The sequence below is a fragment of the Triticum urartu genome, chromosome 4A (assembly GCF_056163025.1).
Source record: "Triticum urartu cultivar PI428250 chromosome 4A, HENAU_Tu73, whole genome shotgun sequence".
Taxonomy (NCBI): Eukaryota; Viridiplantae; Streptophyta; class Magnoliopsida; order Poales; family Poaceae; genus Triticum; species Triticum urartu.
This window is the reverse complement of record NC_141876.1, coordinates 581,879,628-581,897,038: the sequence shown is the minus strand read 5'-3', so window position 1 is coordinate 581,897,038 and position 17,411 is coordinate 581,879,628. Positions and strand designations below refer to the sequence as shown.

Here is a 17,411-nt window from a genome sequence, read left to right as displayed (position 1 = left end):
CAACTCCCGGATACCGTAGGAGTGCTTTGGGTGTATCAAACGTCACAACGTAACTGGGTGGCTATAAAGGTGCACTACGGGTATCTCTGAAAGTGTCTGTTGGGTTGGCACGAATCAAGACTGGGATTTGTCACTCCGTATGACGGAGAGGTATCTCTGGGCCCACTCGATAATGCATCATCATAATGAGCTCAATGTGACCAAATGGTTGGTCACGGGATCATGCATTACGGTACGAGTAAAGTGACTTGCCGGTAACGAGATTGAACAAGGTATTGGGATACCGACGATCGAGTCTCGGGCAAGTAACGTACCGATTGACAAAGGGAATTGAATACGGGATTGATTAAGTCCTCGATATCGTGGTTCATCCGATGAGATCATCAAGGAGCATGTGGGAGCCAACATGGGTATCCAGATCCCACTGTTGGTTATTGACCGGAGAGGCGTCTCGGTCATGTCTGCGTGTCTCCCGAACCCGTAGGGTCTACACACTTAAGGTTCGGTGACGCTAGGGTTGTAGAGATATTAGTATGCAGTAACCCGAAAGTTGTTCGGAGTCCCGGATGTCACGAGGAGTTCCGGAATGGTCCGGAGGTAAAGATTTATATATAGGAAGTCCAGTTTCGGCTAGCGGGAAGGTTTCGGGGGTTACCGGTATTGTACCGGGACCACCGGAAGGGTCCCGGGGGTCCACCGGATGGGGCCACCTATTCCGGAGGGCCCCATGGGCTGAAGTGGCGTGGGAACCATCCCCTGATGGGCTGGTGCGCCCCACCCAAGAGGGCCCAAGGCGCCTAGGGTTGGAAACCCTAGGGGGCCGTTGCCCCCCGAGGGGGCATGCGCCCCCCCTGGTTGGAAACCCTAAGGGGGCCGTTGCCCCCAGCCCCCCCCCTTTTAGATGGGATCTCCAAGGGGGCATGCGCCCCCTAGCCCCTATATATAGTGGAAGGAAGGGAGGGCAGCCGCACCTTGCTCTTGGCGCCTCCCTCTCCCTCCGTAACACCTCTCCTCCCCGCTTGTGCTTGGCGAAGCCCTGCCGGGATCCTGCTGCATCCACCACCACGCCGTCGTGCTGCTGGATCTTCATCAACCTCTCCTTCCCCCTTGCTGGATCAAGAAGGAGGAGACGTCTTCCCAACCATACGTGTGTTGAACGCGGAGGTGCTGTCCGTTCGGCACTTGGTCATCGGTGATTTGGATCACGGCGAGTACGACTCCATCATCCCCGTTCACTTGAACGCTTCCGCTCGCGATCTACAAGGGTATGTAGATGCACTCCTATTCCCCTCGTTGCTAGAATACTCCATAGATTGATCTTGGTGATGCGTAGAAATTTTTTAATTTCTGCTACGATCCCCAACAGTGGCATCATGAGCTAGGTCTATGCGTAGTTTCTATACACGAGTAGAACACAAAATAGTTGTGGGCGTCGATATTGCCAATTATCTTGCCGTTATTAGTCTTATCTTGATTCGGCGGTATTGTGGGATGAAGCGGCCCGGACCAATCTTACACGTACGCTTACGTGAGACCGGTTTCACCGACTGACATGCACTAGTTGCATAAGGTGGCTAGCGGGTGTCTGTCTCTCCCACTTTAGTCGGATCGGATTCGATGAACAGGGTCCTTATGAAGGGTAAATAGAAATTGGCAATTCACGTTATGGTTTTGGCGTAGGTAAGAAACGTTCTTGCTAGAAACCTATAGCAGCCATGTAAAAACTTGCAACAACAATTAGAGCACGTCTAACTTGTTTTTGCAGCAAGTGTTTTGTGATGTGATATGGCCAAAGGTTGTGATGAATGATGAATGATATATGTGATGTATGATATTGATCATGTTCTTTAAATAGGAATCACGACTTGCATGTCGATGAGTATGACAACCGGCAGGAGCCATAGGAGTTGTCTTTATTTATTTATGACCTGCGTGTCAACATAAACGTCATGTATTTACTTTACTTTATTACTAAAGCATTAGCCATAGTAGTAGAAGTAATATATGACGAGACAACTTCAAGAAGACACGATGATGGAGATCATGATGATGGAGATCAGGTGTCATGCCGGTGACAACGATGATCATGGAGCCCCGAAGATGGAGATCAAAGGAGCAAATGATATTGGCCATATCATGTCACTATTTGATTGCATGTGATGTTTATCATGTTTTACATCTTATTTGCTTAGAATGACGGTAGCTTAAATAAGATGATCCCTCGTAATAATTTCAAGAAAGTGTTCCCCCTAACTGTGCACCATTGCGAAGGTTCGTTGTTTCGAAGCACCACGTGATGATCGGGTGTGATAGATTCTAACGTTCGAATACAACGGGTGTAAGACAGATTTACACACGCAATACACTTAGGTTGACTTGACGAGCCTAGCATGTACAGACATGGCTTCAGAACACAGAAGACCGAAAGGTCAAGCATGAGTCGTATAGAAGATACGATCAACATGAAGATGTTCACCGATGTTGACTAGTCCGTCTCACGTGATGATCGGACACGGCCTAGTTAACTCGGATCATGTTATACTTAGATGACTGGAGGGATGTCTATCTGAGTGGGAGTTCATTTAGTAATTTCATTAGATGAACTTAATTATCATGAGCTTAGTCTAAAATCTTTACAATATGTCTTGTAGATCAAATGGACCACACTGTCCTCAACTTCAACGCGTTCCTAGAGAAAACCAAGCTGAAAGACGATGGCAGCAACTATACGGACTGGGTCCGGAACCTGAGGATCATCCTCATAGCTGCCAAGAAAGATTATGTCCTAGAAGCACCGCTAGGTGACGCACCCGTCCCACGGAACCAAGACGTTATGAACGCTTGGTAGACACATGCTGATGATTACTCCCTCGTTCAGTGCGGCATGCTTTACAGCTTAGAACCGGGGCTCCAAAAGCGTTTTGAGAGACACAGAGCATATGAGATGTTCGAAGAGATGAAAATGGTTTTTCAAGCTCATGCCCGGGTCGAGAGATATGAAGTCTCCGACAAGTTCTTCAGCTGTAAGATGGAGGAAAATAGTTCTGTCAGCGAGCACATACTCAAAATGTCTGGGTTGCATAACCGCTTGACTCAGTTGGGAGTTAATCTCCCGGATGACGCGGTCATTGACAGAATCCTTCAGTCGCTTCCACCGAGCTACAAGAGCTTTGTGATGAACTTCAATATGCAGGGGATGGAAAAGACCATTCCTGAAGTATTTGCAATGCTGAAATCAGCAGAGGTAGAAGTCAAAAAGGAACATCAAGTGTTGATGGTGAATAAAACCACTAAGTTCAAGAAAGGCAAGGGTAAGAAGAACTTCAAGAAGGACGGCAAGGGAGTTGCCACGCCCGGTAAGCAAGCTGCCGGGAAGAAGCCAAAGAATGGACCCAAGCCCGAGACTGAGTGTTTTTATTGCAAGGGAAGTGGTCACTGGAAGCGGAACTGCCCCAAATACTTAGCGGACAAGAAGGCCGGCATCACAAAAGGTATATGTGATATACATGTAATTGATGTGTATCTTACCAGTACTCGTAGTAGCTCCTGGGTATTTGATACCGGTGCAGTTGCTCACATTTGTAACTCAAAGCAGGAGCTGCGGAATAAGCGGAGACTGGCGAAGGACGAGGTGACGATGCGCGTCGGGAATGGTTCCAAGGTCGATGTGATCGCCGTCGGCACGCTACCTCTACATTTACCTACGGGATTAGTTTTAAACCTCAATAATTGTTATTTAGTGCCAGCTTTGAGCATGAACATTGTATCAGGATCTCGTTTAATTCGAGATGGCTACTCATTTAAATCCGAGAATAATGGTTGTTCTATTTATATGAGAGATATGTTTTATGGTCATGCTCCGATGGTGAATGCTTTATTCTTAATGAATCTCGAGCGTAATGCTACACATATTCATAGTGTGAATACCAAAAGATGTAACGTTGATTATGATAGTCCCACATACTTCTGGCACTGCCGCCTTGGTCATATAGGTGTCAAACGCATGAAGAAGCTCCATGCAGATGGACTTTTAGAGTCTCTTGATTACGAATCATTTGACACGTGCGAACCATGCCTCATGGGTAAAATGACCAAGACTCCGTTCTCAGGAACAATGGAGCGAGCAACCAACTTATTGGAAATCATACATACTGATGTGTGCGGTCCAATGAGTGTTGAGGCTCGCGGTGGCTATCGTTATGTTCTCACCCTCACTGATGACTTGAGTAGATATGGGTATGTCTACTTAATGAAACACAAGTCTGAGCCCTTTGAAAAGTTTAAGGAATTTCAGAGTGAGGTTGAGAATCAACATGACAGGAAAATCAAGTTCTTGCGATCAGATCGTGGGGGAGAATACTTGAGTCACGAATTTGGCACACACTTAAGAAAATGTGGAATAGTTTCACAACTCACGCCGCCTGGAACACCTCAGCGTAATGGTGTGTCCGAACGTCGTAATCGCACTCTATTAGATATGGTGCGATCTATGATGTCTCTTACCGATTTACCGCTATCATTTTGGGGCTATGCTTTAGAGACTGCCGCATTCACTTTAAATAGGGCTCTGTCGAAATCCGTTGAGACGACACCGTATGAATTATGGTTTGGGAAGAAACCTAAGCTGTCGTTTCTAAAAGTTTGGGGATGCGATGCTTATATCAAGAAACTTCAACCTGAAAAGCTCGAACCCAAGTTGGAAAAATGCGTCTTCATATGATACCCTAAAGAAACTGTTGGGTATACCTTCTACCTCAGATCCGAAGGCAAGATCTTTGTTGCCAAGAATGGGTCCTTTCTAGAGAAAGAGTTTCTCTCGAAAGAAATAAGTGGGAGGAAGGTAGAACTTGATGAAGTATTACCTCTTGAACCGGTAAGTGGCGCAGCTCAAGAAAATGTTCCTGAGGTGCCTGCACCGACTAGAGAGGAAGTTGATGATGATGATCATGAAACTTCAGATCAAGTTGCTACTGAACTTCGTAGGTCCATAAGGACACGTTCCGCACCAGAGTGGTACGGCAACCCTGTCTTGGAAATCATGTTGTTAGACAACGGTGAACCTTCGAACTATGAAGAAGCGATGGCGGGCCTGGATTCCGACAAATGGCTGGAAGCCATGAAATCCGAGATAGGATCCATGTATGAAAACGAAGTATGGACTTGGACTGACTTGTCCGAAGATCGGCGAGCCATAGAAAATAAATGGATCTTTAAGAAGAAGACAGACGCGGATGGTAATGTGACCATCTATAAGGCTCGACTTGTCGCTAAGGGTTATCGACAAGTTCAAGGGGTTGACTACAATGAGACTTTCTCACCCGTAGCGAAGCTGAAGTCCGTCCGAATAATGTTAGCAATTGCCGCATTCTATGATTATGAGATATGGCAAATGGACGTCAAAACGGCATTCCTTAACGGCTTTCTTAAGGAAGAATTGTATATGATGCAGCCGGAAGGTTTTGTCGATCCTAAGAATGCTAACAAGGTGTGCAAGCTCCAACGCTCAATCTATGGGCTGGTGCAAGCATCTCGGAGTTGGAACATTCGCTTTGATGAGATGATCAAAGCGTTTGGGTTTATGCAGACTTATGGAGAAGCCTGCGTTTACAAGAAAGTGAGTGGGAGCTCTGTAGCATTTCTCATATTATATGTGGATGACATACTGTTGATGGGAAATGATATAGAATTCTAGGAAAGCATAAAGGCCTATTTGAACAAGTGTTTTTCAATGAAGGACCTTGGAGAAGCCGCTTATATATTAGGCATCAAGATCTATAGAGATAGATCGAGACGCCTCATCGGTCTTTCACAAAGTACGTACCTTGACAAGATATTGAAGAAGTTCAATATGGATCAGTCCAAGAAGGGGTTCTTGCCTGTATTGCAAGGTGTGCGATTGAGCACGGCTCAATGCCCTACCACGGCAGAAGATATAGAAGAGATGAGTGTCATCCCCTATGCCTCAGCCGTAGGGTCTATTATGTATGCCATGCTGTGTACCAGACCTGATGTAAACCTTGCCATAAGTTTGGTAGGTAGGTACCAAAGTAATCCCGGCAAGGAACACTGGACAGTGGTCAAAAACATCCTGAAGTACCTGAAAAGGACCAAGGATATGTTTCTCGTTTATGGAGGTGGCGAAGAGCTCGTCGTAAAGGGTTACGTCGACGCTAGTTTCGACACAGATCTGGATGACTCTATGTCACAAACCGAATACGTGTATATTTTGAATGGTGGGGCAGTAAGCTGGTGCAGTTGCAACCAAAGCGTCGTGGCGGGATCTACATGTGAAGCAGAATACATGGCAGCCTCGGAGGCAGCACAAGAAGCAATCTGGGTGAAGGAGTTCATCACCGACTTAGGAGTCATACCCAATGCGTCGGGGCCGATGACTCTCTTCTGTGACAACACTAGAGCTATTGCCCTTGCCAAGGAGCCCAGGTTTCACAGGAAGACCAGGCATATCAAGCGTCGCTTCAACTTCATTCGTGGAAGTGTTCAAAATGGAGACATAGAAATTTGTAAATTACATACGGACCTGAATGTAGCAGATCCGTTGACTAAACCTCTCCCTAGAGCAAAACATGATCAACACCAGAATTCCATGGGTGTTCGATTCATCACAATGTAACTAGATGATTAACTCTAGTGCAAGTGGGAGGCTATTGGAAATATGCACTAGAGGCAATAATAAAATGATTATTATATTTCCTTGTTCATGATAATTGTCTATTATTCATGCTATAATTGTATTATCCGGAAATCGTAATACATGTGTGAATACATAGACCACAATGTGTCCCTAGTGAGCCTCTAATTGACTAGCTCGTTGATCAACAGATAGTCATGGTTTCCTGGCTATGGACATGGGGATGTCATTGATAACGGGATCACATCATTAGGAGAATGATGTGATGGACAAGACCCAAACCTAAGCATAGCACAAAGATCGTGTAAGTTCGTTTTGTGAGAGCTTTTCTAATGTCAAGTATCATTTCCTTAGACCATGAGATTGTGCAACTCCCGGATACCGTAGGAGTGCTTTGGGTGTATCAAACGTCACAAGGTAACTGGGTGGCTATAAAGGTGCACTACGGGTATCTCCGAAAGTGTCTGTTGGGTTGGCACGAATCGAGACTGGGATTTGTCACTCCGTATGACAGAGAGGTATCTCTGGGCCCACTCGGTAATGCATCATCATAATGAGCTCAATGTGACCAAAGGGTTAGTCACGGGATCATGCATTATGGTACGAGTAAAGTGACTTGCCGGTAACGAGATTGAACAAGGTATTGGGATACCGGCGATCGAGTCTCGGGCAAGTAACGTACCGATTGATAAAGGGAACTGAATACGGGATTGATTAAGTCCTCGACATCGTGGTTCATCCAATGAGATCATCGAGGAGCATGTGGGAGCCAACATGGGTATCCAGATCCTGCTGTTGGTTATTGACCGGAGAGGCGTCTCGGTCATGCCTGCGTGTCTCCCGAACCCGTAGGGTCTACACACTTAAGGTTCGGTGACGCTAGGGTTGTAGAGATATTAGTATGCAGTAACCCGAAAGTTTTTCGGAGTCCCGGATGAGATCCCGGACGTCACGAGGAGTTCCGGAATGGTCCGGAGGTAAAGATTTATATATAGGAAGTCCAGTTTCGGCCAGCGGGAAGGTTTCGGGGGTTATCGGTATTGTACCGGGACCACCGGAAGGGTCCCGGGGGTCCACCGGATGGGGCCACCTATCCCGGAGGGCCCCATGGGCTGAAGTGGCGTGGGAACCAGCCCCTGATGGGCTGGTGCGCCCCACCCAAGGGCCCAAGACGCCTAGGGTTGGAAACCCTAGGGGGCCGTTGCCCCCCGAGGGGGCATGCGCCCCCCTGGTTGGAAACCCTAAGGGGGCCGTTGCCCCCAGGCCCCCCCTTTTAGATGGGATCTCCAAGGGGGCATGCGCCCCCCCTAGCCCCTATATATAGTGGAAGGGAGGGAGGGCAGCCGCACCTTGCTCTTGGCGCCTCCCTCTCCCTCCGTAACACCTCTCCTCTCCGCTTGTGCTTGGCGAAGCCCTGCCGGGATCCTGCTGCATCCACCACCACGCCGTCGTGCTGCTGGATCTTCATCAACCTCTCCTTCCCCCTTGCTGGATCAAGAAGGAGGAGACGTCTTCCCAACCGTATGTGTGTTGAACGCGGAGGTGCTGTCCGTTCGGCACTTGGTCATCGGTGATTTGGATCACGGCGAGTACGACTCCATCATCCCCGTTCACTTGAACGCTTCCGCTCGCGATCTACAAGGGTATGTAGATGCACTCCTATTCCCCTCGTTGCTAGAATACTCCACAGATTGATCTTGGTGATGCGTAGAAATTTTTTAATTTCTGCTACGATCCCCAACAATGGGGTTATGTGACCGTTTCCTGAAACCTTGGAGGGTTATGTGGACTTCTTTCCAATAGTAAAGGCCAATTCTATTTGGCACGTGTGTTGCTGGTTAGCAAACGCGCGGGGCACACCATAACCTCCACACCAACATCTACATTTTTGGCACGGCCCAAGTAGGTTTTTTCCCCATCTTTTAGGAAGGTTCTACAAACTTCGCAGACCAGTCTTTTTGTGAGTTTTTTCTGTTCAGTTTTTTCCTGCTTTTTTCATTATGTTATGCCCTTTATTTTTTTTCATGGGCATTCTTTCTTTTCTTTCCTTTTTTCCAGCATATTTTAAATTTTCGTGAATTTTTTTAAAAAACTCATGAGCTGTTTTTGCAATTCTGAAAAAAACTAAATTTTTTGAACTTCTTTTATGTACTTGTGAACATTTTTTAGTTTTACTAACATTTTACACAAATTCTGTCTTGTTTGCTTCTTCTTTTGTTTGGGGCTTCCCTGTGGACCTCTGTCTTGTTTGCTTCTTCTTTTGTTTTTTTCTGTTGGTGATTTTTGTTTTTGTTTTTGTGTTTTTTATTTTATTTTATCTCTAGATTTATTTATTTCTTTTGATTGCCCATTCTTCATTTATGGGTTCTTTTTTTTTGATTTGGTTTTTATTTAGTTTTTTTTTCTTTTGATAGTTTTCTATACTAGAAATATTTTTCAGTATATTATAATGTGAAAATTAAATTTAAAATGTATTACCAAGTTTTATTTAATGTATTGTGGTTTCATTTATACAACCCAACTTTTTTATTGTAGGATGTATTATTTTTTAATATACGTTGCATATGTTTTGTACACATTGACTTTATTAATCTATGGTAAGCATTTATGTACATGTGGTGAACATTGTTTTCATACAAAAGGAACTATTTTTTTAATGTACAATGAACAATATTGCAATATACGTTGAACGTCTTTTAGTTCACATGATCTGTTTTTTTGAAAAACACACACCAAACATTTTTTTGAAAAATAAATGAATGGAAAGGAAAAAAAACCAAAGAAGTAACATTGCACTTACTGACGTGGCATAAAGTTTTTTCCCTGATTGTATTATTGTATGATGATAGTGTAATTAGTGAGACTAATGACGGTTACTAAGTTTATCTCATGTCACTGTCTCTAGGAATTATTATATTGAGATGGTTGACACCCCAGTTTAAAAAAGAAAAATATGATGTTATCCTAACACCCCGAGAGTTCTAGTTCGCTTTCTTTTGAGTCATAGGACAACTGCACTATTAAGAGGGATTGAGGCAACCATGTACACCATCCATCCTATATCTATCACATAAAATATATGCGGTAAAGCTCTTCCAATTGAGGTCTGAGCCACATACCCATTTTCACGGGTCAGCATGCCAAACTCCCTAGATACCCAATGTACATGGGTTCTCTGCCCCCATGCCCACGGGGCCCCTGATTTGGCTTCGGTGATCCTGTGCACATGGGGCCAACTGGTGAGCAATGATCACATTTGGAGAGGAGTATTTATAACCCCATCCTTCTTCCACCTCCAACCCTAGCCATTGATTTTTTTTGACAGAAAGACTGTAAGGGAACCCCCTACAGTATAATTGATGCAACAAACCCAAATTGCAAGTACCATGCCTTGAACTTGGGTGGGTGGGAAGGCATCAGCCCCTTCCCACCACTAGGCTATGCCCTAGTCATTGATTTGAGTTGTTTCCAACATTGATACTACCTCAAAATCTTGATTCCCCTCAATCCCTCCGCCTAAAGAAAGATTAGGGTGAGCCACTTGGTGGCGCTCCTGAGATTTGGCTTTGGCATATCTCTAATGGATATTAGCACTCTCCAAAGTGTCCGAACTTCAGGATACCTCTGCATCTCCGACTCTTGTTGTTTGTGTTTTACTGTTTCATTTACTTGCGTCGTATGTGTGTTGGCTTGATAATTAGCCTGATGCATTGCTTACCTTGGTTCTAGTTTGCTTGCCATATAGGTTGTTCTCACCATAGATTGCATATCTAGATAACGTACTTTTTCGCATTACCCCTAAAATTTGGAAGTTAAAATACAAACAAATCAATCTCCTATTCACACCTCTTTCGGTTGAACTCCATCCTTTCGGCAACACAAAGAAGAGAAGTGCCAACCTTCTCCATTATATCTGTGAAACATATGGAGATGAAGAAATAAACGGTCATATCTTCACATGTAGTATGGGAAGGTCGCCAACCTTTCCGTTGAGGATATAGGGCAACTCTTCCTAAGAGACTTTGACATCAATTTGTATTGATAACTTATCTTTATATGCTATTTTATCCACTTATGTGCATCACAATGTGGACACCAAGATAAACTCTATATGGCATATCTTCGTAGGGTTGCGTAGATTATAATTTTATATTTGTTTACAAAAGTACAACACGTGCACCATGTTTTGGGCAGGACTCGAATCACCGGTTGACAAAGCGACACCATGCCTATCTCTGGAATACTTAATCCTTGTTTTGTCCTTAGTAACAAATTTTTAATATGAAAGCGGTTTTACTACAGTTAAATCGGCTGAGATTGTCTTATATCGACATTCTAAATTGTCCAATGTATCCACATTAAGATTCGTGTAGGGGTGGGGACGGGGTTCGATGTGAGATTAGATGGCTAGTACCACCGACTTCAGAAAATTTTCGACAACTATGACGAATGTGACCCACAAGTTGCTTGTTTGCATAGCAGGGGTACATTTAGGGCCACAACTAAAACTCCCTACTAAGGGCTCATTCGGTTTTTGCGGGATGTCTAAATTAGGGGAATATGAAAAGTAGATGATTTGGATGTCCTGTCCAATCCAATCCTTTCAAATTTCAGAAATGATAAATTTTGAACGTTTGGGATTTGGTTATAGCAAACCGAATGTTTTCGATGTCAATTTTAGTGGGGGGTGGCAAGTTTAGTTAACACGCACGGCAATTTTCTGGCAAAAAGCACAATGAGAACAGATTTGCCATGCATGTCAAATAAACTTGTCATCCTCGCGTCACTAAAATTGTCATAAAAAACGTTCAATTTGCCATGGTAAAAAATGAACGTTTAGGCGTTATCAGGGTCCTAGAATTTTCCATGGGTCTCGCCTGGTGACAAGAATTCTTAGGAATTACGCCAATATGAACACAATCACAAGACATAGAGTACCTTCATTCATTTGAAACGATTGTCATAGTAGATAGGGAAAAAAACCATGGTTCAAAATCACATTGGAATCCTTCAAAAAGAATCTATATATACACCGAATGAGCCCTAACATCGCCGCGATCGAGTTCGATCAATTGCATTTCATGGTGCGATCGACGCACGTCCATACCTTCCTTTTGGTGCCATGACGCGGTCACCTTAGAAACAAGACGCAAGAACGCATGCATGCGCATGCACCAATTGGCAAGAAGATGGAGTACAACAAGACGCCCGGGACACTCGCGCTCAGTCCAGTAGTCGGCACCAGATCCGGCACTCCCGCTGCTCGATCGCTGATCCCCCATGGTCATGGCCGCGCGCATGCACCGTCGGAAAAACCTCCCAGCCGCACCGACGACGAGCACCAAGAACCACTCCCTGGCCGCGCGAGCAACCCCACGGACACATAAATATCCGGGCGCTCGACCGCTCCAGCACACCACGACGCAAATCCCGACAGAAACCACCGAGGTTCTCGATCCAATTCCAAGCTGAAGCAAATGGCCGCGCCGACCGTGCTGGCGCTCGCCCTGGCCGTCCTCCTCCTCCCGGCGGCGGCGGCGGCGGCGGCGGGGCGCGCCCCGCCGGGCGCCAGCCCGCTCGTGACCACGTGCAACGAGGGCCCCTTCCCGGCGCACTGCGTCAAGGAGCTGGGCCCGCGCCTCCTCGACATCCAGACCACGCTGGCGTCGGTCTCGCCGCGGGGCGCGCTCATCGCCGGCGCGCCGGGCACGGTGGACTTCTCTTCGCTCGTGGCCGTGGCCATGGAGGCGGCCACGGAGGCTGGCGCGGTGGCGTCCACCATCTTCGAGGGCAAGCTCCCCGGGTTCAACGCCTCCGTGCCGGACTTCAAGGTCTGCCTCAGCAACTGCAGCGTCACCATGAAGTCCGCCATGAAGAAGCTCCACGGCGCCACCGCCGCCATGAAGGTCCACGCCCACGTGGTCGCCAAGGTGCTCGCCGACCGGGCCATCACCGACGTGTCGGCCTGCACGATCAGCTGCAGGAACCTCACCGGCGACGTCAAGCTCATCCTCGAGACCAGCCTCGTGGAGTTCCAGAAGATGATCAGGATCGCCGTCAACTTCCTCACCAAGATCGCGGCCAAGACTCCGCCCGGCCCTCTCCCTCCCCTCCCTCCCCCGGTGCGCCGCCGCTAGATCACCGGCATGCCACGAGCAATTCGGCTCAGTAACAATGGATAAAGGCTCAATAACGTGTGATTCCTGTTGATCCTCAGTTTAGTTTTTCATAGTTTCTTTCATGTTTTGTTTAGTTTTTCATAGTTTAGTTCCATGTTTTGTTTCGTTCATTTGGTACGGATCCTCTTCATTTTGACTTTAGTCGTAAAATGTTGGGAATAAAATGGAATCTCATTAGTTGGTTTGAATTTCGTATCTGCTCACTGGTACCAGTGCAAATGTACTAATATACGTTCGCTAATTCCCAGAAAAAATGTAGCACTTCAATGCATCTGCAATCCTGAACGTGCTCATCCGTGCGAAATGCACAAATTGATACTCCCTCCGATCGTCTAGATACATCCGTTTGAATGACAAGTAATATGAATCAGAGGGAGTACATAAACTTTGTGACTCAATTTTTCATACTATTTTGGCACAAATCTCAACTCTAAAGGAGTCTGCGGACGTGATGGTAGGTACGTCGTTGTCCGTTCGTCTCCGCCTCCTCATCATTGGTTTTTCTGCCACGTACGATCACTCCTTGCCTCAAATTTTTGCCGAGGATCGCTCGCCTTTTCATCTTCCCAAAACCTCGTACCCCTCTCCCTCTCGGTGCTCTCTTCCCCAACCCCCACTTCTAGGTTTTCAGTGTTGCCGTCGCTCAAGGAACCACAGTTCCATGTCACCCTTCCCGTGAAACTGCAGAGATCCCTCCATAGATGTTCTAGGCCGCCGCCGCCAATCTGGCAAGCCTACGCTGCGACCCCTCAGGGCGCCTGGGGGGCAATGAACTGGCGTTGCGGTCATGGAGGGGAGGCTCGGGAGCAGGGCGACTGTACTGGCTGACAGAGGAAGGACCGAAGGAGCCGGGCAGCCCTAGCGATCGCCTTGACTGTTACATCGTGCGGCCAGACCGACTGACGGCGGTATCCGCGGTGGTGGAGAAGCGTACACGGCACACTACCGAAACAGGGGCCGGTGCCGACGGCCACCGTCGGCCTACTCCAGGACATGCCGACAGCTGGAACGAGGTTGTGGGCGTAGGGCGGCCGTCGGGCTATCCAGAACTATGCTGACGGCCACCGTCGGCTTAGCCCGAGCCTATGCCTACGGCAGCCGTCAGCATAGATGCGGGCCCGGCGGGCCCGCTCATGATGTGCGGCTAATGGCGTCCGATCTATGCCGACGGCTTAAACGAGCAGCCGTCGGCACAGATGCGCGTGCCACATCATCGATCCGGACCGCACCGACCACCACCTATGCCGACGGCTGCCGTCGGCATAGATGCCACGTCATCGATCCGCGACGCGCCTTCCACCTGCCCCTGGCCTAGGCTATGCCGCCGGCTTTGCCGTCGGCATAGTTTTTTTTATATAGATTTTTTTGTTGTATGTATTATTATTTAATTTACTTACATGTAGCATGTGTTAATATAAGCAAAAATACCTTACTTTTGGAATCTATACGGAGGGGTGTGCCCCCCTCACGGCCGGTGCCGGCGGCCGACACCTGGATTGGGGAAACAGCCGCATCGGGTCTATACGGAGGGGACGTTGCTCCCAACTGTTTATATGGGATGACCTACCACAACCGTGTGGTGTTATGGCATGTCTGAAGAGGCGATACACGTCTCTGGGGTGTGGCCCCCCTAACAGACGCCTCCGCCACCGCACCTAGAGGGGGGAAACGGACACGTCGGGTCTATACGGAGGGGATGTTGCTATGGGTTTGGCTCGTATGTTGCTCCCAGGTGTCCCTCTGGGATGACCTAACACAACCAAGTGGAGAGGTCCACTGGTCAAAGCCCGTCCTTGGGAAGTCAAAGGGCTAGATCTCGTGGTCAACCGCTCCAGGGTTAGGCGGGACGGGGGCCCTGGGGGGGGGGGGGGTAGCAATGCCACCGAAGCATCGCACCGGCCCCTCATACATGCGGGGTGGTGTTGTGGCATGTCTGAAGAGGCGGCACGCGTATCCGGGGTGTGGCCCCCCTCATCGACGGCGCCGCCGCCGGCACCTGTAGGGGGAAACAGACGTGTCGGGTCTACATGAAGGGGATGTAGCTGTGGATTTGGCCCGGATGTTGCTCCCAGGTGTCCCTTTGGGCTGACCTAAAACAACTGGGTGGACAGGTGTAACGCCCCGGACACACCCGTCGGTGGTCGTTACTCCTGGCAGGATCTAGACTGGCCCCACAGATCAATACTAGTCTTTTCTGCGCACTTTGTCCTCACTCATGCGCACCCGGGAGCAACTTCCCGATCGGTCACCCATCCTGACACTACTCCAAGATGAGCACGCTTAACTTTGGAGTTATGTCCGAATGGGCTCCCGGAAAAGAAGGAATTCCTTATTGATATGAGTAGTCTATCATCCCTAATAAGCCAGGCCATCAAATACACCCCCACTCACAGAAACCGATGTCCTCGTCAGGCCACAAGAACGTTCCCTCTTGGCACATACGATTGTTCATCCAGTCCGGTACATGTGCCATGCCGGGTGCCACGACGGGTCACAAACGTCATGAACAACATGACCGCGCACCTGTCCGCAAACATCCGTGTAACCGCGAGGCCTGGCTCTGATACCAACTTGTAACGCCCTGGACACACCCGCCGGTGGTCGTTACTCCTGGAAGGATCTAGACTGGCCCCACAGATCATTACTAGTATTTTCTGCACACTTTGTCCTCACTCGTGCGCACACGGGAGCAACTTCCCGACCGGTCACCCATCCTGACACTACTCCAAGCTGAGCACACTTAACTTTGGAGTTCTGTCCGAATGGGCTCCCGGAAAAGAAGGAATTCCTTATTGATATGAGTAGTCTATCATCCATAATAAGCCAGGCCATCACAACAGGTCCACTGGTCAAAGCCCGTCCTTGGGAAGTCAAAGGGTTAGATCTTGTGGTCAACCGCTCCAGGGTTAGGCGGGACGGGGGCCCTGGTGTTGGGGATTGTTGTAGAAATTAAAAAAATTCTACGCATCACCAAGATCAATCTATGGAGTTTACTAGCAACGAGAGGGGAGTGCATCTTCATACCTTTGAACATCGCGATGCGGAAGCATTGCAAGAACGCGGTCGGTGGAGTCATACATGAAGTGATTCAGATCGCGACCGATTCCGATCTAAGCACCGAACAACGGTGCCTCCGTGATCAACACACGTGCAACCCGGTGACGTCTCCCGCGCCTTGATCCAGCAAGGAGAGAGGGAGAGGTTGGGGAAGACTCCGTCCAGCAGCAGCACGACGGCGTGGTGGTGTTGGAGGAGCATGGCACTCCAGCAGGGCTTCGCCAAGCACTACGAGAGACGAGGAGGGAGAGGGGTAGGGCTGCGCCAAGAGAGAGGGAGAGTCGTGTCTCTGGCAGCTCCAAAACCCCCACTATATATAGGGGAAGGGGGAGGGGCGCCCCCCTAGATCCATCTAGAGGGGGGCGGCGGCCCCTCGGGGGGGGGGAGCGGCCCCCTTAGGGTTTCCAACTAGGGGGGCGCCCGCCCCCGGGGGGGAGGGCAGCGCCCCCTAGGGTTTCCAGCCCTAGGCGCCTTGGGCACTTGGGGGGCGCACCAGCCCACTAAGGGGCTGGTTCCCACCCAACTACAGCCCATTAGGTCCTTCGGGGCAGGTGGACCCTCCCGGTGGACCCTCGGAACCCCTTCGGTGGTCCTGGTACAATACCGACAAACCCAGAAACCTTTCCGGTGATTGAAACTGGACTTCCCATATATAAATCTTCACCTCTGGACCATTCCGGAACTCCTCTGATGTCCGGGATCTCATCCAGGACTCCGAACAACTAGAGGCTCACTGGCGACATGTTGTGGTCTATGTATTCACACATGTATTACAATTTCCGGATAACACAATTATATCATGAACAATAGACAATTATCATGAACAAGTAAATATAATAATAACCATTTTATTATTGCCTCTAGGGCATATTTCCACAAGTCTCCCACTTGCACTAGTGTCAATAATCTAGTTACATTGTGATGAATCGAACACCCATAGAGTTCTGGTGTTGATCATGTTTCGCTTGTGGAAGAGGTTTAGTCAACGGATCTGCTACATTCAGATCCGTATCCACTTTACAAATATCTATGTATCCATCTTGAACATGTTCATGAATGGAGTTGAAGCGATGCTTGATATGCTTGGTCTTCTTGTGAAACCTGGGCTCCTTGGCAAGGGCAATAGCTCCAGTGTTGTCACAGAAGAGAGTCATTGGGCCCGACGCATTGGGAATAACTCCTAGGTTGGTGATGAACTCCTTCATCCAGACTGCTTCCTGTGTTGCCTCCGAGGCTGCCATGTACTCCGCTTCACATGTAGATCCCGCCACGACGCTTTGCTTCCAACTGCACCAGCTGACTGCCCCACCATTAAAAATATACACGTATCTGGTCTGTGACTTGGAGTCATCCAGATCTGTCTCGAAGCTAGCATCAACGTAACCCTTTACGACGAGCTCTTTGTCACCTCCATAAACGAGAAACATATCCTTAGTCCTTTTCAGCTACATCAGGATATTCTTGACCGCTGTCTAGTGTTCCATGCCGGGATTACTTTGGTACCTTCCTACCAAACTTACGGCAAG

The 17,411-nt window shown here is 48.2% G+C and overlaps 1 protein-coding gene across 1 annotated transcript; it reads left to right on the top strand.

Annotated features, from left to right (window-relative positions):
- The first annotated feature begins 12,084 nt into the window (after positions 1 to 12,084).
- Positions 12,085 to 12,943, top strand: LOC125554914 (uncharacterized). The gene has a single exon (XM_048718287.2). It carries the CDS (start codon positions 12,127 to 12,129, stop codon positions 12,784 to 12,786), a length of 660 nt encoding a protein of 219 aa, XP_048574244.1. The 5' UTR covers positions 12,085 to 12,126; the 3' UTR covers positions 12,787 to 12,943.
- The last annotated feature ends 4,468 nt before the right edge of the window (positions 12,944 to 17,411 follow it).